The sequence below is a fragment of the Protopterus annectens genome, chromosome 1.part1 (assembly GCF_019279795.1).
Source record: "Protopterus annectens isolate FY-2018-M chromosome 1.part1, PAN1.0, whole genome shotgun sequence".
NCBI lineage: Eukaryota > Metazoa > Chordata > Ceratodontiformes > Protopteridae > Protopterus > Protopterus annectens.
This window is the reverse complement of record NC_056726.1, coordinates 342445574-342470188: the sequence shown is the minus strand read 5'-3', so window position 1 is coordinate 342470188 and position 24615 is coordinate 342445574. Positions and strand designations below refer to the sequence as shown.

General features: G+C 41.1%; 1 protein-coding gene across 4 annotated transcripts in view; it reads left to right on the top strand.

The window, feature by feature from the left end:
• The window catches only part of CCHR1.PART1H18orf54 (chromosome chr1.part1 C18orf54 homolog), an 821260-nt gene that overhangs the window by 359063 nt on the left and 437582 nt on the right, over positions 1-24615 (top strand). For all 4 annotated transcript variants that reach the window (XM_044075106.1, XM_044075115.1, XM_044075097.1 and 1 more), the window contains one exon: positions 326-428. In XM_044075106.1, coding sequence (XP_043931041.1) covers positions 326-428 — 103 coding nt within the window. The remainder of the gene's footprint in view (positions 1-325; positions 429-24615) is intronic.

Here is a 24615-nt window from a genome sequence, read left to right as displayed (position 1 = left end):
ACCCCTTATTTTGCAACTCATTCTCTAGATGTACTATACAGAGAGTTTTGTGTATCCTACACCAGACCTTTGTGTTTCATACGTGTGTGTACATATAGCACAAGTGTGTGTGTGTCTGTGGACATGATTTGATCTATGCTGATGTTAAATAAGTGAAGTGACTGCTTAAACTGCACAAAAAATAACTTTGTAGCAGGTTTCACTTTATTTATGCTGTGTAAGTGCTTGTACAAGCTTTGTGATTTTTGTGTATTGAGATGACCTGACTTTTAATCCATGGTTAGACTCTAAATGATGTAGCTTTTTTTTGTTTTATTATTATTAGCAAGTCTCCTGTGCCTGTATTAATGTCTGAAGATGATCATTTAAAGACCAAATCTGATCTTAGTAATAAACTACTTCAGGACTGCTCGAAAAGTGATTGTCAGGTTGGTGTTCCAGATTTTGTTTTCAAGTCATTAACTGATTTTTATTATTACTTCAAGGTTTTAACATATAGTACTTAGTTTTTTTTTCAACATTTTTTCTTTGTTAAATCTAGAATCCATTGTCTTGTTCTGAAAAAAAAACTTTAGATACACCTTGAAAATGACAGTCATTGTTTTCTTTTTGATATGTGCATTGGAAGCCATTTTGCAGAATGACTAAACCTGCTTTAGGAGAACACTGAAGAAGTGGGTAAGACTTGCAGAATTAATGAATGCATGGAATTAACTGATCTGAAGCTTTTTCAGAACTATATATTTATAGTATATTTATCTGATGTTTGTTTACCAGGAGTGTCTGACTGGACTAGAAGTCCATTTTCAGTGGAGGCCTGGTTAGGAAAGCTCCAAGAACAATACAAAGATCAAGATAGATAGAATTCCAAAAGATTGCAATACAATAAAGTTCCAAGAGTAATAATAAAGGTCCAGAGATGTACAGTTCAACAGACAGCAATACAGCACAACATTTTGATATTGATTAATAGTTGCATAGGAAAAAACTAACTAGAAGTTGTGCTTAAAGATGGCATACAGTGAATTAACTAGTAGAAAAATATATGTACAAAAGTTTTAAGAAGGTTCATGTACAAAAAAAGAACAGAAGGGAGGAGGAGAAAGAAAAAATGTCTGGATGTTGTTTCTTTTCATGGAAGTACTATAGATGTTCTTCATTCCACATTGCTGCAGTCCTAACTATTGGGTAGTCCGCTGTCCAGTCGGCCCGAATACCAAAGTATAAGGCTGACGTCGGTCACGGCGCATTAGACTGACGTCAGTACGTCAGGGTACTAATGCGCATGACCGACGTCATATCCTCAGTCTTTTTTGCCGCATGGTCCGATGCAGAAGCAATTTTGCGAGTGCAGGTTGGCGTTCTGAAAGTTTCTGAAGTCAGAGTTTCAGACCGAATCAAAGTTGGCTAAGTACCCCGTTGGGGAATATTTTGGTTTTTTCTTGGCTCAGTATTTAACCGGATGTCAGAAAAAGTGAATAACTGTATTTCTTGTGGGAAACAGATACCTCATAGGGATTACCATACTTTGTGTATACCTTGTTTAGGGCCTAAGCACGACGTTGTTGGATGCCGCTCTTGTGCTAGATTTAACAAACGCACTATTAAGAGAAGGTTAGACTGTGCCAGGTTAGTGTTTGGGAAGCGTTGTAATTATAAAATGCCGTCGCATGCTCCGATGCGGCTTCGCTAAAAAGCGCAAGGACAAAGCAGCAAAGCCTAGAGTGGACGAACCGACAGTCCCAGACGCCGGTTCTTTAGAGGCTCAGTGGAGCCGGAGGTTTTGCCAGGTGTTTCTTTGGAGTCTCAGGGAGAGACTTTACTGTTACAGGATGTATCCTCTCAGGAAGTAGGCCAGGCTGAGGGGCTTCTCAGGTGGCTGTTCTTCCTTCTCTTCCTAAGGTGGTTAGAGCCTCCCTTCTGTTTCCAAGGCTTCTTTGAGGGGCAGGCCAAGTTTTGCTTCAGTGGGGTTTCTCCTAGTGCCTCTGGGTCTTTGCCTAAGAAACATATGCTTAAAATGGCAGAGGATTTGATTACTATGATAAGGGGTTCTATGCCCCTCCTGATAAGAGGCCTAGGGTGGAACCTGAGTTTGAGAGTTTTGAGCAATGCTCGAGGCTTCTGAGTCTTCGGCTGAAGACTTGCAGGAGTACCCTCCTTATTCTGATTCTGATGTGGATGATTCTACTCCTTCAGCTTCTCCTCCTGAGGATTTTTCATTTTCAGAGACTCTGCATTCCATGAGGGAGCATTTTAAATGGGAAGGGCAAGATTTCTCTGATTCCAGGAAAAGGCTTAGGGAATTCTTGTTTTTACCCCAGCATAGGCCTTTAGCTATACCTCCTGTTTTGAATGTGGTGGAAGATGTTTTTGCAGAGGCTTCCCTGAATCCTGATTCGTTGCCTCCTGCCCCAGTTAAACCGGATAGGTATTATAGGGTGCCTGACGCTCATAACTATCTTTTTAAGAGCCCTAGGGCAGACCCGGAAACTGTCTCTCAGGGGCCTAAAGGTGTGAAGGCCTCAGTTGTTAAAAATCCTGTCCCTCCTGATAAAGAGGCAAGGGCTTTGGATAGATGGGGAAAGAAAGTGTATACTTCTTCCACTTTAGCCATGAGGGCGTTGAATTGTCAGTTTCACATGTTAAAATATCAGAATTATCTTCTTTCACAGTTGAAATCTAAGGTGGATGCTCTGGCGGAAGGTATTGAGTGTAAGGAGTTGCAGGATTTAGTTCATGTGTCTGAACAAGTGGGTAAACATTCCTTGCAATGTGGTTTTGATGCTGTGCAGGCCTCCTCCAGGGTGGCTGCCACTGGTTCTGTTCTTCGTAGGCACGCCTGGTTGAGAGATCAGAACTTAGCTGAGCATGTTAAGACAAGGATTTTGGATGCTCCTTTACAGTCTGATGTGTTGTTTGGTTCGCCTGTGGAAGCAGTTTTAAAGAAAATGGAGGACAAGGCTAAGTCTATGCAAACTGTTAAGGATTTTTGCAGGTGCAGCCTCCAGTTTAGTAGAAATTGGCCTACTAAGGGGTGGACTTATCCTGCTTATGATTCCCAGTCTAGGGGTAGGTCTAGACGTGGTAGGGGCAGAGCTCAAGGTTCTTTTAGGCCTAGGACAGGGAGTTCACCTGCTCAGACTTCTGGTGAGGGCAGGGGTCAGTCCTTTCGTAAGCAGACCCAATGACCTGCCTTTTCAGCTGCCAGTTCCTTCTGCCTGGCGGCACCTCTAGGAGGAAGACTGTCTCTTTTCAAAGAAAATTGGGATTTAATTACCCGAGACAAATGGGTTCTGGATATCATTCACCACGGTTACAGGTTTTATTTCCATACCTTGCCTCCTTTCAAAGGCATGCCAGACATTCCTCCTCTACAAAGAACAGAGGCTCGCAGACAAATTTCTCTGTTACTCCAAATAGGAGCCATTCAGTCAGTTCCTGTGCCAGAAAGGGGCCTAGGATTTTATTCTCGCCTGTTCCTAGTACCAAAGAAGGGGAACACGTGGAGACCAATTTTGGATTTATCTATCCTCAACACTTATCTGGACATTCCAAAGTTCAAAATGTTGACGTTACAACAGCTTTTACCTCTACTGGGCAAAGATCACTGGATGGTAACTTTAGATCTCAAGGAAGCTTACCTTCATGTGCCTATAAGACTAAGTTGCAGAAAGTATCTGCTGGCTGGAAATTCTCATTATCAGTTCTCTGCATTGCCCTTTGGCTTATCTACTGCCCAGAGTATTCACAAAGGTTCTGGCTCCAGTGATAGCTTACTTCAGGCTAAAAGGAATTCAAATCTATCCTTACTTGGACGACTGCCTGATTCTGGCTCAAGAAAAGGAAGACCTTCTACAGCATTTGGAATATGTCATAGCAGTGCTAAGATGCCTAGGGTATTCTGTGAACGAAATAAAGTCCAGTCTAGTACCCTCTCAAGACATGTGCTTTCTGGGTGTGAGACTGAATACAGCAGCCCAGATGGCCTTTCTAACCCCGGACAAACAAAAGAATCTTTCCAGTTACTTCCATCAATTATCTCTTCAGTCCGGGCTGACTGCAAGGACAGTCCTTCAAGCCTTAGGGTTCATGGCATCTTGTATTCTGGTGCTTTCCAATGCCAAACTGCATATGAGGAAGCTACAATGGTATCTCAAAAATCTATGGACACAGCACTGCCAGGATTTGGACACTGTCATTCAAATAATACCTTGCATTCAAAAGGAATTTTTGTGGTGGGCTCAGGAGTCACCTAAACAAGGGACTCTCTGTGACCCGGCCAGAGGCAAGTCAGATTCTAACGACAGATGCCTCAGACATTGCTTGGGGAGCTCATCTAGATGGAAAGTGGATACAAGACAAGTGGCCTGCCAGACTACAGCATCTACATATCAACATGAAAGAGATGTTATCAGTCCAGTTTGCATTAATGGCTTTCAAGGAGTTACTTCTTCCAGGGCAGGTGTTGATTCTAACAGACAACACAACTGTCATGTGGTACATCAACAAACAAGGGGAACACATTCTTACCCATTGTGCAGGCAAGCAATGATTTTATGGGAGACTGCTCAGCTTGCAACTAACTCTTCAAGCAAGGTTTCTGCCGAGCACAGAACTCCTTAGCAGATGTGTTAAGCAGACAAATCATGGATCCCCACGAGTGGAAACTGGATCTTCATGTATTTCAAAAATTGACAGTGTCATGGGGAACTCCAGACATAGATCTGTTCGCTTCTCCACTAAACCACCAGCTGCCAAAGTTTTGCACGAAGGAATTTCATCACACAGCTTGGAAAGTGGATGCTCTTTCTTTCAGTTGGAAAAATCTTCATGTGTATGCTTTTCCACCTCTGCCTCTTCTCCCAAAGGTGCTTCTAAAGGTCAGACAAGACAAACCAAGGATGATTTTAATAGCTCCAGATTGGCCTCGGCAGCACTGGTACCCATTACTGAGGAGTCTGGTAAAGAAGCCTCCATGGCCTTTACCCTTGATTCCACACCTATTGTCTCAGAGGGACGGTCATCTGCTCAATGTCAAGCTTCAAACTCTTCATCTAACAGCCTGGCATATTCTGTTTTGAAAGACAGCAGGTCTCAACTTCCTCAACAGGTTTTAAATGTGATTATGGAAGCCAGAAGACCTAGTACACGGAAAGTGTATGCAGAAAAATGGAAGAGATTTTTATTTTGGACTGCAGCACAGAATTTGGAGATTTCGAAGCCTAATTTGAGTGTGGCTCTTCAATATCTTACTGAGTTATTGGACAAAGGTTTGTCTTTCTCTTCCATTAAGATTCATGCTGCAGCAATTTCAGCTCACTATGATTGTGACCCACCATTGTTTTCACATTCTTTATTCAAGCAATTTCTTAGGGGGGCAAAGAATATAAGACCCCCACGTAGAGCTCCTACTCCTGCTTGGGATCTCAATTTTGTGTTGGAGAAACTTACTCTACAACCTTTTGAGCCTGCAGCTACTGCTGACCTGAAATACTTGTCATGGAAGACTGTTTTTTTGTTGGCCATTACTTCTGCAAGAAGGGTTTCTGAGTTACAGGCCCTTATGGCGGTTGAGCCTTTTTTGATTTTTCATAAGGATAGGGTATCATTACGCACTAATCCTTCCTTTATGCCTAAGGTGGTTTCTGGTGTGGCTTTAAACCAAGCTATTCATTTGCCTACTTTCTATGCAGATCCCCAAAATAAAGGGGAAAAGATTTTGCACACTTTAGATGTACACAGGCAATTGCGTTATTATTTAAGCAGGACTAAGGATTTTAGAAAGTCTCAGCAGTTGTTTGTTTCTTTTGCTTTGAGTTCAGGGCAAGCCTGTGTCAAAACAAACTATTTCTAGGTGGATTGGGTTTTGCATTGCATTTTGTTATTCCCATCATGGCAAAGAGATTCCAGCTGGGATTAGGCCTCATTCCACTAGGGCTACTGCCACTTCAACAGCATTTCTAAGGGGATGGCAACTAAGGATATTTTGGAGGCAGCTACTTGGAGTTCAGTGCATACTTTCTCTAAGCATTACCACCTTCCTCTCTACTCTAAGTCTAGGGCTGGTTTTGCCACAGCTATTTTGCAAGGCATGTTATCAGCTCCTGCTTCCTTATGATTTGCCAGCCTCCCTTACCTCTGCTTTGGGATTCTACCCAATAGTTAGGACTGCAGCAATGTGGAATGAAGAACATAGTACAGTTTTGTACCTACCATAAATGTAGATGTTCGAGGATCCACATTGCTGCAGTCCAATTTACCCTCCCTCCTTCCCCTCTGTGTTTAGGGGTGGTTGTGTAGGTGAGATTATATTCTGGTTCCTTTGTATATGCTTTTGGTGCAGGTATGTTTGGTGTGTTTTGGTTTTGGCCTTGTCTTTTTAGGGTCTTCTGACATCTGGGGCAAGAAAAGACTGAGGATATGACGTCGGTCATGCGCATTAGTACCCTGACGTACTGACGTCAGTCTAATGCGCCGTGACCGACGTCAGCCTTATACTTTGGTATTCGGGCCGACTGGACAGCGGACTACCCAATAGTTAGGACTGCAGCAATGTGGATCCTCGAACATCTACATTTATGGTAGGTACAAAACTGTACTTTCCTAGAAGGGATGAAGGCTAGGGAGTAGGGGAGGTGTCATGCTCATTCAGGAGCTAAGCATGGGCAGAACCAATTCTTGGAAAGATGTTGTTTCAGGAGATATTTGAAGGTGGTTGGGTTTCTGGTATTTATGATTTGTTGAGGTATGGTATTACATATTTTGGCAATTTTGTTAGCATATAGTGAGACTCCAAAGAAATTGTTTGATTTTGTGATTTGAATATCTTGGATTTCTGTTATTGCAGTATGTTTGAACCAGATTTTGCAGTATGTTTGAACCAGATTTCTCAGGCTGGTATATTATGGTGTGGGTAATTATTTGATTAAGGGATAGTAAGTTAGGTAGCTCTAGCCATTTTAGTTGAAGTGAGGTACAGTGATTGGATCTGAATGGGGAGTTAGTGGCAAATTTGGCAGTTTTGCTGCAACAGTTCTCTAGTTTAGCTAGATCTGTTTTTTTTTTTTTTTCAAATTTGCGAGTATGAGGGGAACAAAGTTTAGTGAATAGTAGGTATGTCCTTGCGATGGATTGTCTAGTTTAGTTTATTAGGAATGACTTAACTTTGTGAAGTGAGCCTAGTTTTATGTTGGTTTTCTTGATGACTTGTGCTAGGTGTTTGTCGAATTTAAGGTAGTCTATGACGACGTCTAGAAGTTTATATCATATAAATCATATTAGTATTCACAAATGACATAATATTGTTTACAAAATTCCAGATAGCTGGTCTGGCAGTGTGACAGATGTCAAGGAATTTGTTATTAAAGTATTGGATGACAGAATCTAGCTGGTGATTTTTTATTGGAGACCAGTGCACTGTCGTAATAGTAGTTTGGAAATATCGGTTGAGTAAAATGTTTTTGTTGCAAATTAGTTTGTAGGAGGGATATTTATTGGGGCTTAATCTGGGAGATGGTCACTGAGGCTGTCTGTGAGGCAGCCGGAATCATAGAACATTGAGTGCTTGTTGGTTAGGGTCCAATCAAGTATGGACTTAGATTTGCTGTGTTTGTCTATCCTGGTTGGTGAGTGTATTGTGTGGGTGAAACCATGCAGATTTATAAAGGTAGAGGGGGAGTTGAAGGTGCATACGAGCCAATCTGGATTTATGTCTCCCATTATGATAGTTTCTTGGCTAAAAGTCGTGGATGACCAGTGAAGTAGGTTCTTAATAATTGATGGGTCATTACCTAGGGGGATGTATATGGTTTTTATGATATGTTTGTTGTGGTTAAATCTGAGTCTCTAAATCAATATTTCTGTGTTGTTGAGGCCTGGTGGAAGTAGATCTAGGCAAGATAGTTTAGTGTATTTTTGTATACTATGGCTAAGCCTCCTCCACATTTTTGCAATCTGTCAAGCCTGTGTATGTTGTAACCTAATGTCAGAATTGTATATTTTATATGGGGCTTTAGCCAGCTCTCTGTTAATTAAGATTACTATGTCAGGTGTGTTGAGAGAGAGAGAAGTTTGTATGCATCTCATGTATTTAATGCATCTCATATATTTTGTTTAAGATACTTATGTTCATGTTGATGAGCAGTAAGTCTGAATTACTTCATTGTAGTTTAGTTGTGGGGTTGCTGGGATTATTGTGTGGGGTTTGAGGTGCTTGTTGTGGGGGTTTGTGGCCTGGGGTGTGGGTGTATGTCACCACTTTACTTTAGTTGTATTGCTTTATGTTGGTGTGGGTATGGAAGTTTGGGGTGTGTTTTGTTTTTTTGCAGTAAGTGTAGAGATGTGAATGGCTGTACATATCTATATGTGAATAGTTGTATAGTGGTTTCTTAGAGTTGTGCTGCTATGAAAATGTTTGTATAGTATGTGTATGACGTTTGGATAGGCAAGTGGGAGATTGTTTAGAGTTGAGTGTCTTTGATAGTTGGTGGAATGCTAGCCTGTTTTGCATAACATTGTTATAATTATTAATTTTACTTCTGTAGTATTGGTTCTTGTTAGGGTACGCTAGGGTTTTGACCGAGGGTGTCAGTTGTAAATGGTGTAGTTTGTATGTTGAGTAAGAGTATGAAGATAGTGGAGTTATAGTGAGTGAGTTGTGGTGGGAGGGGAGTGGAGGAGATGATGTAATGGTGCTGTGATTGGTTAGTTTAGTATTTAGTTGCGGCTTATGGGGTATAATGTTAGAGGTATTGGGGATGGGTGGGATTTGGGGGCAGGGTAGGGGAGCAGAGTGAGCCTGAGTGTAGCACTTTAAAATCTCAGTGTGATAATTTAAAATCGTTGTGGTTTCCCCAGCAGATTATCTTTAAGGAGCAGTTGATGTTTTTTGTTAAAGTTTAAATTCTGATCTAACCTCTGTCATATTTTACAATCATTCTTCTGCAAGTTTCAAGATTTTCAATAAAGTTGAGACATTTAAGCCTTTTGCTGCAATAATTAATTGAATGTCCATTTAGCTGGAAGCATGGCAATTTGCATACCCAGCATATATTTAAGGAAAATGCAGTCCTCGTTTGCACAGTTCTACTTTCCCATCACTTTGTAATATATTTTTCCTACATTTGAATATGGCTCTGAACCATTTGTACTTTAAAGCTTGAATTGTCTTAATAGTGCTGTAAGGAATATTGCATTAAATAACACCATTTTGTTGCATCCATATCAATTAATACCAAATAAGCTGAAGGCTGAGTAGAAAAAGCAATACAAAGTAGTAGGTGCAGTAGTAAACTCCTGATCTTTATTATAGGGATCTCTGCTGTAGTAGTAGACATCATATATGGAAATTCAGTATGGTTGAATATTTGATTGACCACTCATATTTCCTGATCTTTGGATGCCCCTCATCTAGGCTGGTTTTCTCACACTGAATATGTCACGGTGACTGGGTAGAAAAGGAATAGTAGCCCACACTGTGTGCTTGTAGCAGGCAAATCCCATCAGAAGATTTTCATTTTCAATACCTTTTCTCTTGGAGTATAGTGCATTGGGTATATAAGAGTAAAGATCACTGCTGTTTTAGATGAAGGACACTGAAAAGTAGAGCTATAACTTTAAGGGCCTTCTAGTTTTCCTGTTCCACAGGGCGCTCACTACTTTAGCAGTAGCAGGAGCTTCCTCCCTGTAGTACTTAAAAAAACACAAAGGAGAAGAGCTGAAAGCTATAAAACACCGAATCCAAATTGGCAACTACCTTGATGCATCAAAGATGATGTTATGCCCCCAGGTAAAGCTTTGAAGTGCATTAAGTACTTTCTGCAGTACCCCCATGACTATATATAGCGGCTAATGTGCAGATAGTTTTGACCTCAAATCAGGAAGAAGCATTGAAGTTGTGTGCTTTTAGTCATCTGATTCCCATGAATGAACTAACAGTCCTGAAGACAGAAGGGACAAGGAACAAGTAATGAAAAAGATGCTGTGTTTAGGCACAAATCCACTATACTGGTAAGGCATTTTGTTGAGGTGAGACCTTTTTTGTCTAACATATATTTTTTTAATGCAGTGAGTTTGTGTTGCAATGCTAAATTAATTACTTGAATAGTTTAGTTTAAGAATTGGTTTTATGGTTATATACAACTTCATTGAATGTAATGTCTCTGTTCCCAAATGTCTGCAAGGATTGTATGGTGTTTAAAAGCTTTGCATTAGTAATTATCATCTTACAAATCTTATTAGGTTTATGGCTACTAGTTAGTTCATTTTTTTTTTATAGTTGACTTAAGGTGCTTGTGCATTGACGTTGCAAAGAGCAGATGAGTTCTGTAATTCTGCAAGTTAATTGTAAGTTAATACAGATGTCAAAGTTGACTATCTGAAAATGATAAATATTAGCCTTGTTTATATGAATCTGCTATCATAACCATATTATGTGTTTGAGACAGGGATGCAAAGAAATAGTCTTGAGATGAATCTTGGCATCCGTGAGGAGAGCACATAATTGGTTAGGATCAGTGAGACCTAATCATAATTCTTTGTAGTGCATAGAGTTTTATTTATTCCATGTACTTCCAGTAACAGGGAAAAAGGCTCCAAGTGATTTACTAGCTTTGAAAGCCATAGCTGTCGCACAGGCAACATGCACATACTTAATTCTGTGATTGGGTGAGAGAGGAGGAATATTGCTCTAATTTAGTTAAATAAGTTAGTTACAGATTGACATCTATAAAGCTAAATGGACAAAATAAAATGAGGTAAGATATTCAGAGACAGTTGAGAGCAAAGGAATGTTCTTGCATGAGACCTAACAGTAAACAGCACTTAGGGGTCTGTAACAATTGTTGCATACCTCTGTGAAAGTGCTGTTTTGGTTGGGTCTGTCACTATAATAGCGCTTTACAGGTTTGTCTTTTTTCCAGATTTTGATTGTAATCATGGTGCTTCATGCACTACAGTTGTCATTCGTATGATGGTAGTCCCTTTCATTGCAGCTTTGCTGTTTTTCAAGAAGTAAAATCTCTGCTTTGAACAGAAAGAACTAAAGCTAATGTACTTGTGCACAAGTGAAGGAGTTTAGTATGTGAAACTGAAATCCACTTGAGCTGAGTCATGGAGCATTTTGTGATGCATAGACTAATCAAGCAGGATTGCGCTATTTCTGTTTACAGTATGAAAAGGATTACAATGTGCAGCTAGCTCCACAGAGGTAATTCATCAAGTTGTCTCCTCTTTCTCTTTGTGTACTGTAAACAATGTGGACTGCTGTGGCCATCTTGGAGTTTGCTTCCCTGTGTTTTGCTTAATGAGAAAATTTGAACTGAGGGCTGTAATTATTTACTGCGGCTGACCTCAATAGACAAACTGTCTTAATAAATATTGTTATTCTCTCAATACAACTTAGAGCATTGCAGATTGGGTTAGCTTAATGTCAAATATGTTTTCTCTTTAAATAGTTATTCCAGTTGCTTAGAAATGTGGTATGTAGCAGTCAGTCATGATCTCTGTGTATTAGGTTTTGACATTAGTCTCAATTTCTGGGATTCTTGAGGTAAGAATCAAAGACCAGACATCAAATTAGTTGAGTTGTAGTGGTTCATGCTGGCTTCTTAAGAGCTGGATTCCTTATGATTTTAAATGCATAAGGAAAGGTAAGTGATATTTTGTTTTTCCATTATTGAATCCTACTGGCAGTACCCCTTTTAATAATTCAGTTTGGATTAGAGATTGTTACTTAATCTAAAAGGTCTCTACAGTGAATTTGCATTGGTGACGAGGACAGGTCTACTATTTTCCTTTTTAAGTGATAACAAAATAGTGATTAAAAACAATTAGGCCGTAGAATGGCTTAACTTTTTTTAAATTAGTGCCATCATTCTTGGTATATGTCTGAGGGCTGTCCCAAATTTAAGATGGTGTACATATATGACTTTTTTTATGTTCCCTGAAATATCATGCTAGGGAAGTACTTAAATAAGCTGCATATACATATAACATGCAGGTGCAGTGGGTAATGTGTGGTACTAGGAGTACTTTACAGAGAGCTGATATTCCTGTGAGATATAGGAACTTGATTTATCAACTTAAGCTGAGATAACTGCATCCAGGCAGCTGAAAGGGATTTTATTTGTGTGATATAACTTGTACAGTCAACTTATGGTATAAAGTGAGACATGTTCAATTTGATTTTCAATAGAAATGTGTAGAGTAGTGAGGGTAGTTTGCTGTGTTTGGGTTTCTTTCTCCACGTTGCCACTCCTCATTTTTCCCATGACTGGCTTCTGGTGGTGACAAATGCGCTACTTGTCCCTTGAGCAGCTGTTGCTTCAGTTCAGGTCCTTGCCGTTCAGTCTCACCATAGCCCCCTGTATGTTCACCAGGTGCATGACAGTTATAGCAGCTCACCTGCATCTACAAGGGATGTGAGAATCCCACTATCTAGTTGACTGGTTTGTAGCTGAGTCAACAGTGTAGTCATTTGCCAGTGCCAGGGACTACTTGCAGCAATACTATGTCTTTCCATTTAACTGTTGCAATATTTATAACATTAGGGATCACCTGCTAAGGGCGACCTGACATTTGGCCAGTATACAAAAGCCTGTGGGTTGCTTTAAGGTATGCTGTACGTCACATACATGCTCTTTTCATAGCATAGGGCATAAAGCTGATGCCCGGACATACCATCTTTATTTATTTATTTATTTTATTTTATTTTACATTTGTTGACCGGGCTAGTCTAACTGGATATATGTCCATTTTCAGTAGAGGCCCGAGGAGAAAAGCTCCGAGACAATAACAAGGACAGAAACAAAGAAACATTTATACAAATAGTACAAATAATAATTTTTTTGTTTTTTTAACAGCCAAAAAAGAAAAAGTTCTAGTTCAGTTTCAGTAAGCAAAAAAAAAACTTCTTTGCTGCCAGTCCGAATGCCATTGTTTGATCATTGGTCTGAACACCCTTTCTGTTGCTGGTTCACTTAGCCATCGCAGATAAGTACCCCACTGGGGTTGTTTTTACTTATTTTTAATTGTTGCTTGTGGGGTTTGATGTCATCCAAGAAAGGTAATTGCCAGTATGGGAGACAGATTCCTCATAAAGATCGCCGTGGCCAGGGTCTCTTTTGCTTAGGTGTTTCTCGCAATTATATATCCTGCTCCATTTTTCAGGGTTTTGTACCAAAAGCAATTCATAGTAGACTATTTTCTTTGGAGCTTTATCTTGAAAATCAGTGTTTTAAGCTTCTTGTGAAAGACACTGTGGAAGGTACTTCTCACTCTGAGGGACAGCTGTCAGTAAAGAAGGCCAAGAAACCTAGGCCTGAATCTTCCGATGTTCAGACTCCACTAGACATGTCTCCTGAGATGAGTGAATGTCCGCAGGTTCACCAGGCTTTGTCGCTGGATGCCTCTGCTGCAACCGGGTTGGAGGTTGGTAGAGATCTGACTTTAAGCACATCTGAGGAGGTTTTGCAGACGCCCTCTTCAGACATTCAGGAGGAACCACGGCTGATTATCTTCTAGGGGCCTAGGGGTGTGCCTCAAATTTTAGTCTGAGAAGTAGTCCCTACTACCATCACTGAATGCCGGCCTGGGACAGATCCTTCCAAATTTTATAAGGCTGATATCCGACTGAAGAAAAACAAAAGATTAAACATATGTCACTTACTCCTAAGGATGCACAAAGTGAATGGCAGGCCTTCGCTCGGGGTTTGTTTAGTGCTTTGACACTAAAACCTCAGGTAGTTTCTGTTCCCGCATCTCCTTGGTCCTGTACGTCCCTAAAAACACAGGGAACAGGATTCCTCTGAGGAGAAGCTGGATTCAGATGAGTAATCCCTTGCTTACTCTTCTCAAATTCTCTTTCCTTTGGACTATGGATCAGAGGAAGAGTAATCTCCCAGTCATGATACTCCCTTTGAAGATATTTCTTTTGGGGACACTATCTCCGGGATGATGGATTAATTTAAATGGAATTGTGCTCAGGTGTCAAAGGTGCATAAAAGTTACTATGAGTTGCTGCAGATGAATCTTCCTAAAACACAAAATAAAGTGGGGGGCTATGCCTCCCACATCCCCCTCTACTTAAATATACCAACTCCGAGATCGCAACACAGTGGAGGAAATGACAAAGTCCCAAAAACTGCCCAGTGATTTTTTTCCCTGTATATTTGGGATTTCACCATTTTGATTAAACGGGTCCAATTAAAAAGCATTCGCTGAAATGCTTCTAAGGCTGCAGCCTCTCAGCCCCCTGCTCCCAAGAAACCGGATAGATTTTATAGGTTGTCTGAGAACTGTAAATGTTTGTACAAGTGTCTTTTTGCTGATCCCTCAGTAGTGTCTGTAGCTTCTGACAAGCTCTCTCAGTTGCTTCCTTCTCCCAAGTTACTGCCCTCTGATAAAGATAGCTGGACCATGGAAAGGCTTGTGCCACTTTGGCTTTTAGGGCTGTTAATTATCAAACCCATATGTCTAGGTATTTGTTGGCTCTCCTGTCATAGGTTTATCAGGTTATTTCAGATCTTCCAGACTCTGAGAGTAAAACTTCTGCTCTTTCCTTGTTAGGGACTTCCTTCCAGGTGGCTCGTCATTCCATCAAGTGTTATGATGCAGCAGATGCTTCCTCTAGGGCTGCTGCTTTTCGGTATGTGATGAGGTATTCTTGGCTTTGGCTTCAACCTTTGCTTGATGATATTAAGGCCAGTTTGATGGATGCCCCTTTTGATAATAAACACTAGTTTGGAGAAATTGCTGCTGATATTATTTCCCTTCGGAAAGGGTAAGGCTTTACAGGAACTTAAACATGTGTTTGTTTCTCCTGTGCCTAAATTTCAGAGAAACTACACCAGTAAGCCAGCCTTTGTTCGCAGGCAATCTTGCCCTCTTCCCAAGAGCAAAAATGATGGCAAGTGGGCTCCTCCTGCTAAGGCTACTCAGAGTTCTCTGCCTCAGTAGTCTCCTTTTCCAAATAAACCAGGTGCTTTGCGACTATCCTGTTCTTCGTAACCACTTTCCTCTTTCTCTTCGCCTCTCTTTCTCTCTTCCTGTTTGGCTACAGATTACTCAGGATTCCTGGGTTCTGTCCATTATTCTCCAGGGGTATTTCATGGTTTGGAAATCCCTTCCCCCTTTTTGTGGTTATTCCTCAGCCCCTTAAGGAGCAACTCTCCTCCTTTCAAGAGGTGCGTTGGGACCTTTTCACTCAGGATGCTAGTCAAGAGATACCTGTGTCCCAAATTGGGGGGGGGGGGGTTACTCCAGGATGTTTCTAGTAATAAGAAAAAAGGGTATTTGGAAAACATTTCTAGACTTCTCTCTCAGAAAAATTTTTCTGAAGGTGTCCTCCTTTCGAATGTTGTCCCTTCAGACTGTGTTCCCTCTTTTGCTTTCTCAGGCTTATATGGTGTCTTTGGATCTCAAGGATGCTTATCTGTATATCCCGATCCATCCCCTTTTCAGCAAGGTTTTACTTTTCTCTCTTGCATCGTGGCTTCAGTTCTCTGCTTTGCCTTTTAGCCTTTCTACTGCCCCAAGAGTATTCACCAAATGCCTCTCTACTGTGGTTGTTTTTTTTGCAGGATTCAGGAGATCCAAGTATTTCCTTATTTGGATGACTACCTGTTTCAGGCATCCTCTCCAGAGATCCTGTTATGAAATCTTCATTTGCCATTTCCTCTTCTGCAAAGCCTGGGCTTCCAAATACATTTCAAAAATATTTTCTAACTCCTTATCAGGACCATGTGTTTCTGGGGTGCAGAATTCAGATGGTGCCTATGCTGGCATACCTGCCTCCTCCCAAGCCTTTGACACTCATTTCTTTTTCAAACTCTTCTTCCTGTGGACTGTATTTCAGCCAGGGAATTTGTGAGAGCTATGGGATTCATGGCATCCACCATCCCTATGCTCCCTCTGGTGAAACTCCATGAGAAAGTTTCCATGATTTCTGAAGTCAGTTTAGCTTCAACCTGCACATCTTCTAGAATTTGTAGTTCTTTGACCTTGTATCAAGAAGGAATTTCATTGGTGGATCCAGCAGTTCTCTGTAAATTGAGGCCTCTCTTTTCAGCCCCCTCTTCCCTCTCAGGAGCTATTCACAGATGCTTCAGGCGTGGGATGGGGAGCAGCTTTTCGCTCCCTATAGTTGTAGGGGTTGTGGTCGCTTCTTCAGCAGAGAGCGCACATCAGTGTCAGAGATGCAAGCTTTTCTGCTGATGCTTCAGATTGTCTTTTTATCTCCAAGACCTCTCAAGGTATTTACAGATAATACCTTAGTGATGTGGTATGTAAACAATTGGGGGGGTCTTATCATCTTTTCCAATTGGCACTACGGGTGTGGATTTTACTCTCCAGTATAAAGTGATTCTTCAAGGAGTTTACATTTCCTCAGGTCAAAACATTGTGGCAGACAATCTGAGCAAGTCCTTAACTCCATCCCACAAATGGACACAGGAATGTGTTTCTGGACATTGTCCAGCAGTGAGATGCTCCTCAAGTAGATCTGTTGGTCTCCCCTCTGAACAGACAACTTCCTCTATTTTCTGCCAGAGTCCCAGGTCCTCTGTTGTAGAAGGTGGATGCTCCTTTTTTTTTTTTTCCACGAAAGGTGATGTTCTGTATGCCTTCCCTCCCCTTCCCTCATTCCAAAAGTCGTATTCAAAATTCAGCAGGATGTTACCAAAGTCTTATTGTTGACTCCCTGTTGGCCAAAACAGCATTAGTTCCCTTTTTTTCTGTATTTGGCCAAGGGCACTCATCACAAGTTACCTCAAAGGGTGGACCTACTCACACAAGACAAGGGATCTCTCATCCATCCCCCCCACCTGTCCACTGCTTATCTGATACTGTGGGTTATAGGATTTTGATTCCAGATAGACATCTTTTTTGGACGTGCTTAGGGTCCTATAGGAGGCAAGAAATCCTACTTATCCAAACAGAACATGTTTTCTGTTTGGTGTCTTTTCTCATAAACTGGATCCACTTTCTGTGGATGTTAATTTGGTTTTCTTATCTGTGCTTATTCTGTTAAGACCCAGGTATCCACGGTCTCTGCTTGGTCTGCCTTTATCTTCTAGATTTGAGGCTAAACAATTTGTAAAAGGCATAGAGGGAGAAAAGGACCTGTACCGATTGGCTAGACAGAGGGACAGAGCTGGGAAAGATGTGCAGCAAGTAAGGGTGATAAAGGATAGTGAGGGAAAGGTACTCAGAAGAGAGGGTGATAAAGGATAGTGAGGGAAAGGTACTCACAAGAGAGGAAAGTGTGTTGAGTAGATGTAAAGAGTATTGAGAGACTGATGAATGAAGAGAATGAGAGAGAGAGAAGGTTGGATGATGTGGGGATAGTGAATCAGGAAGTGAAACAGATTAGCAAGGGGGAAGTAAGGACAGCTATGAAGAGGATGAAGAATGGAAAGGCTGTTGGCCCAGATGACATCCCAATGGAAGCATGGTGGTGCTTAGGAGAAATGGCAGTGGAATTTTTAACTAGATTGTTTAATGAAATTTTGGAAAGTCAGAGGATGCCTGAGGAGTGGAGAAAACATGTTTTGGTACCTATCTTTAAGAATAAGGGTGATGTGCAGAGCTGCACTAACTACAGAGGGATAAAATTGATCAGTCACAGCTTGAAGTTATGGGAGAGAGTAGTAGAAGCTAGGTTAAGAAGGGAGGTGATGATTAGTGATCAGCAGTATGGTTTCATGCCAGGAAAGAGCACTACAGATGCGATGTTTGCTCTGAGAGTGTTGTTGGAGAAATACAGAGAAGGTCAGAAGGAGTTGCATTGTGTCTTTGTAGACTTGGCGAAAGCATATGACAGGGTGCCTAGAGAAGAGTTGTGGTATTGTATAAGGAAGTCTGGAGTGGCAGAGAAGTATGTAAGAGTGGTACAGGATATGTACGAGGGTAGTGTGACAGTGGTGAGGACTGCAGTGGGAGTGACAGATCCGTTTAAGGTGGAGGTGGGATTACATCAAGGATCAGCTCTGAGTCCTTTCTTATTTGCAGTGGTGATGGACAGGTTGACAGATGAGATCAGACAGGAGGCCCCGTGGACTATGATGTTTGCAGATGACATTGTGATCTGTAGTGAGAGTGTAGGAATCAGGTTGAGGAGACTCTAGAGAGGTGGAGATATGCTCTAGAGAGCAGAGGAATGAAGGTCAGCAGGGCTAAGACAGAATATATGTGTGTAAATGAGAGGGAGGGTAGAGGAATGGTGAGGATGCAGGGAGTAGAGTTGGTAAAGATGGACAAGTTTAAGTACTTGGGATCAACAGTTCAGAGTAATGGTAAATGTGGAAGAGAGGTGAAGAAGAGAGTACAGGCAGGGTAGAATGGGTGGAGAAGTGTCAGGAGTGATTTGTGACCGACTGGTACCAGTAAGAGTGAAAGGGAAGGTCTACAAGACAGTGAGACCAGCTATGTTATATGGGTTGGAGACAGTGGCATTGACAAAAAGGCAGGAGTCAGAGCTGGATGTGGCAGAGTTAAAGATGTTAAGATTTGCACTCTGTGTGACTAGGATAGATAGGATTAGGAATCAGTATATTAGAGGGTCAGCTCATGTTGGACAATTTGGAGACAAAGCAAGAGAGACGAGATTGCGTTGGTTTGGACATGTGCTGAGGAGGGATGATGGCTATATTGGGAAAAAGATGCTAAGGATGGAGCTGCCAGGTAAGAGGAAAAGAGGAAGGCCTAAGATAAGGTTTATGGACGTGGTGAGAGAGGACATGCAGGCGGTTGGTGTGACTGAGCAAGATGCAGAGGATAGGAAGAAATGGAAAGAGATGATCCGCTGTAGCAACCCCTAACGGTAAAAGCCGAAAGATGATGATGATGATCCTTCATATTAGGCCTCCCAAGAAGCCTGTTCCTCCTCCCTCGGATCTTAATTTTGTTTTGGAAAAATTGACTCTGGCTCCTTTTGAGCCTGCAGCTTCAGCTTTCTTGCAACATTGCTCTTGGAAGACCGTTTTTTTTTTTTTTTTTTGTTAGCCCTTACTTCTGCCAGGTGGGTATTTAAGCTTCAATTCCTTATGGCTTGTCCTCCTCTTTTAGTGTTTCATAAAGACAGGGTGTGCTTGCATACTAATCCTCCTTTTATGCGCAAGGTGGTGAATGAGTTGTCCCTTAAATCACTATGTTGATTTGCTCACTTTTTTTCCTTTTCTGCAGTCTGCCAGTGAAAATGTGCTGCACATGTTGGATGTGCACAGATCACTCCAATTTTATTTGGATAAGACTAAGACTGTTAGGAAATCTGATCAGCTCTTGGTTTCTTATCTCAGGTTCTTGGAATTAGTTGTATCCAAGCAAACTATTTCTTTTTGGATCTCAAAAGCTATTTCTTTTTTGTTATTTTCATGGTAAGAGTCTTCTTTATTCTGTTAAAGCTCATTCTACAACGTGTGTGGCTTCTTCTGGTGCTTTTTTCAAGGGTTTGGATGCTAACTCTTTTCTTGAGGCAGCTTACTGGACTTCTGTGCATACATTTACCAAGCACTACAAGTTTGATGGAATCACTAGAGCTGATTTTGCTAGGGCCATCCTTCATGGCTTCTAGAGGGCTCTGCTGGACGTTCCTCCTCCCAAGATGTTTATCGTGTTTCACTGTTGCAGTCATTACATTTGGGTAATCTGCTGGTAGGTTGCCCTCAGTTGGCCTGATTAACAATGTCTTGGGTCCTGCGTCGGTTGCTGTCCCTTCTTCCATGACATCAGGTCATCAGGGGTATAAAACATGTAGCCGACGCCATTACATCAGTCTTTTCTTGCCGGGCAGTGCCCAAAGCAGAAGCAGTTCACAAGTGCCAGTCGGCGGACTCCTGAAAATTTCATTTTTGAGATTTAGAACCGAAGTCTTCAACTTAAAGCTAAGTCCCCCCCATTGGGGAAACTTTTTCTTGCTCCTTACCGATGTCAGTAAAAGTTAATAATTGTATTACTTGTGGGAAGCAAATACCTCATAAGGATTTTCATTTGTACTGTATTCCTTGCCTAGGCCCTGACCATGACGTACCTTGCTGTCGATTTTGTGCTTTATTTAATCAGTGCACTATTTGTTGTCGGTACATTTTTGCTTCAAAATATTTCGGTTCTCTGTTTAATTATCAAGAAATGACGTTGGTTAGCCATCCGACTACGGGAATACTGAAAAATCGCAAAGAAAAAGACAGAGACAGGCCGTTGAGGTCCAAAACTGCCGACGACGCTTCTCCTAAGCCAGTCGCCAGTTTGCCAGTACTCAGTGAGGTGCTTTCGCAGCCCCTGATACCTGCTACTTCTGATTCGCAGGCCTCTACTGAGACCCATTCGGAGTCCGGTATGCCGCGAGATGCTTCACATATGGAACCCACGGATGTCTCTACCTTGGATGGATCCGGAGCCGCAGAGCAGGCACCAGCTTCTGAGGGTGTATTCAGGCTTACAGACTTTCATATTAAACCGACTCCAACGTCAATGCTAAGGCCTAAATCTTGATCTATGTCTAAAAAACCCGACGCCTAGGCCACATGTTCAGGCCCCTATGCCTAAAAAACAAATGATCAAAATGGCTGAAGATTTAATTGGGTAGTCAACCCCCCCCCCCCTCCAAGAGGCCTAGGATTGAATTGGACTATGAATCTTCTGAACAGAACTCTGTTTCTTTCTGACTCTTCTAATGATCTGGATTTGTCCATACCTACTTATGAGGACTCTCATGCAGAGGATTCCATTCCCTCTGCTTCTCCGCCTGAGGATTTCTCTTTTGGGGAAACTTTACATACCTTAAGGGAGCATTTCCACTGGGAAAGTCAGGATTTCTCTGAATCCAAAAAGAGGCTTAGGGATTTTCTTCTTCTTCCTCAGCATAGGCCTTTGGCTATACCTCCTGTACTAGATATTGTTGATATGTTTTCGGAATCCAGTATGGCCCCTGATTCCTTGCCTCCAGCCCCTAGCAATCCAGATAGGTACTACAGGGTTCCTGAGTCCCACAAATTCCTTTTCAAAAATCCTGTTGCAGACCCTGAAACCATTTCTCAGGGGCCCAATGGCATTTAGGCTTCTACTGCTAAAAATCCTACCCCTTCTGATGGAGACTCCAGGGCGCTGAATTGATGGGGTAAAAAGGTTTATACTTCTGCACCCTTAGCAATCAGGGCTTTAAACTGTCAATTCCATATGCTAAAATATCAACAACATATGGGACTGCTTAACTCATTCACTCTGGAGCACCTCAGGAAAAGCTGCCTGCTTAATTCCACCATAGGAACAACAGTGCAGCCTGAGCTCATTTTCAGAAAATCCATTTGTAACACCATACAGAAAACAAATGTTCATAACTCTTTAACTGTAAGAGCTAGACTAAAAATGTAAACGCGAAAGTTGTTCAGCAGACATTGCCCTTTCCAACAGTGTAAATGTTGATATTGCATATCAAAGTCATTATTAAATATTTGGCAAGGAAGGCTGATATTGTGCATATTTTTTACCTTTTTGGAAAAGCAAAGCACAATATCTTGGTCAGTGTACCATGCAGACCCATACAATTTGAATTTAATGTGTTAATATGAATGTCATCTTTAAAATGATACATTAACCATTACTGTGGGATGCTCCTTTCTTGAGATATTCACATAAATATGATTAATATATTATTTATCATAATTGTTAAATAAACAAAGCATAATATCTCATCACCTGTAACAGACAGAGCCTGCATATCAGTGTAGAAGTTGTACAACTGAATGTCAGCTTCAAAATGATGCATCATTTGTGTGATCACCATGTTCCCTTGCAAAGATACGAGTATAATAATGAGAAGTATTGTAAATGTATAATTTTCATAATCGTACAAGACTAAACAAACTGTGATATCCGTACATGTGTACAGTGCACAGACACAGTTCTTTTACCATGTTGTAAGGAGTAACACTATCTTCAAAATGAGGTATTAATTGGCACACTGACATGCTCCCTTGCAAAGTTATTTACCAAAATATGAAAATAATAGTTTCCATAACCTAATTCCAATCAACTTTGATATCTGCACATGTGTCCAACATACAGGCACAGTTATTTTACCATGTTGGAACCAGCAATACTGTCTTCAAAATGAGGTATTACTTGGCACATTCAGATGCTCCCTTACAAAGTCATTTACCAAAATATGAAAAAAAAATCATAACTTCCATAACCCAAGTCCAAAACAAACTTGGATATCTGCACGTGTGCAACATACAGGCAGTTTGTTTACCATGTTGGAACTATCATTATTGTCTTCAAAATGAAGTATTACTTGGCACACTGACATGCTCCCGTACAAAGTTATTTACCAAAATATGAAAAAATCATAAATTTCCATAACCTAAGTCCTAACAAAACTGATATATATACATGTGTACAGCATTCAGAAGCAGTTGTTTTACCATGTAGACACATGATTGTGAATATACGCATTCTTGGTGTAGCCAACATACTGCTGAATGGGTACATTTAAAGAGAAAAAGCAAGGTAAGGACCACCACTCCACTAATGAACCCAGGACAGGCATGGGACAGTGGTAGGCAAGGCCATCTCATCGGTCTGATAACTGTGCTGGCTACTCACTCAGACAGCCGATTACACTGCAGTCTCACAACCTCCTTCTGTGTCAGCAGTCTGCCTTACCTATGCCTTTTCCCCTTACATGTGTCCATTCAGCAGTGGACTTAAGGGATCAATTTCTGTATTTGTAAGCCCTTCCTGTCATCTAACTCTACACATGCCTGATAAAAGCAGACTAAAAAAATGAAGTATTGTAGGATGGTCACTGACATATTACATTGTACGTGGTAGCACTCTCCTAAAACAGTTCTTTCTCAGCATCCTCGCCAGCTCCTTACCACAGTTATTTGCCAAACTCAGAGAAATATATTTTACACAACATATTTCATAATAGTGTTTTACTTACTATACTGGTCCTACTTGGTCGTGGGTATTTTCCATTCTTCTCACAAGCTGCATGTTGGCAATCCTGCTCTCCTCACGCCATTGTGGAGGTCGGTCAAGAACAATGCAATTCCCTCCTCAGTTAGGTGAACGCCATCCCCTCTGAACAGATGAACATCTTCCACGGTGATGATGTTATGGCAGATTGTAGATCCGCCGACCCTGTGCATCAAACTCACTAATTGCTGCCCTCATCTTCATACATTTACTACCCTCACCTACATACATTGACCACACCTGAAGGGGGGGGGGACTGAGTGGAGAGCTACACCAAGACAACATGTGAAAAGACCCAGACTGACCCAGGCTCTGTCTTTTTGCATGTGTCCTTTCCCAGGTGGAAACACTGCATCACAGTGGCACCGGCAAGGCCATGCTTACCTAAGACAGCAGCACTATGGGACTGAGCTGAAGAGTCTCCATTATTTCCCTACCAACATCTTCATTACTACATGTTATACACATGTTCCTAAGTGAAACATTCACCCAAATGACCCCTTCAGGAAAATATTGAGATACGCACAATCACCAAAATTGTGTGTATATATATATACACACATGCTTGTGACCAATGTATATATGTGCAAGTACATTATGTACATACATACATGTATATCCATATACACACATATGTACAAATGTGTGTATGTATGTATATATATATATATATATATATATATATATATATAGCAAGAAAAAAATCAGGGGTTTAGGAGGGTAGGCAGTTGAAGAAGAATGAGGGTGGTTGCTTGCAATGTCTCCAAGCAGAGAAAAAAAACACAACCTGGCTTGTGCATTCATCAGAGTGATAACGACTTGTACGTATGTGAATAACAGTGACAGCAGCTGAGACTTTTCTCAGAAAAATGATAATGACTCACTGCTATATTGTAATTGCACGTACTGCTAATGTGATAAGGACCTTCCTTTCATTACTGCAAAGGTGTGCATGTTGAGACACAGGTGATAATTGCTGCACGTGACCTGTTGAGTAGGCATCCATTATATTACATTGTGCAGCTGTTATGTAACACAAATTCATCATCAGTAAGGAGAAGACCCGAGTCAGTCAAATAGTATAACACTTAGATATTACTGAGCCCTTCCTCCCACCTAAATTCCATACGACTGACAAAGCCAGGAGAAATGCACAAAAAAATATGATAGCTCCATGCTGTCAGTAGTCACCTAGTGATAACCTTTATCTCACTCAGGCAGTATAATCACAAATAGAATAATACAAGCAAAAGTGATGTAAACCAAATATAATTTGCAGACTGACTTTCTATATGTCCCCAGTAACCCCTCCAGTTGTTTGTATTCTGTATAATTCTGTATATGCAGGCACCAAAATGACACAAATTGGCCCAACAGTCACTTCAGCAGCTAATATGATGCAGGAAATGATGCAAGATAAGGATGAAGAATAAAACAAATTTGAGTTCAAATGTATTTAGATGTTTTTACAAAAAACACTGGTAACAAAAGGAATTAGAAATAACATACTGAAATGCAAATAACACACAAAACAAATTAATAATAGATCAATCATTTATGTTCATCCCACACCACTGAATGCCATGGCAAAGACTTTGGTGCCCATCTGAAGCTGAACAGTGACAAGAACTCATGGAGCCA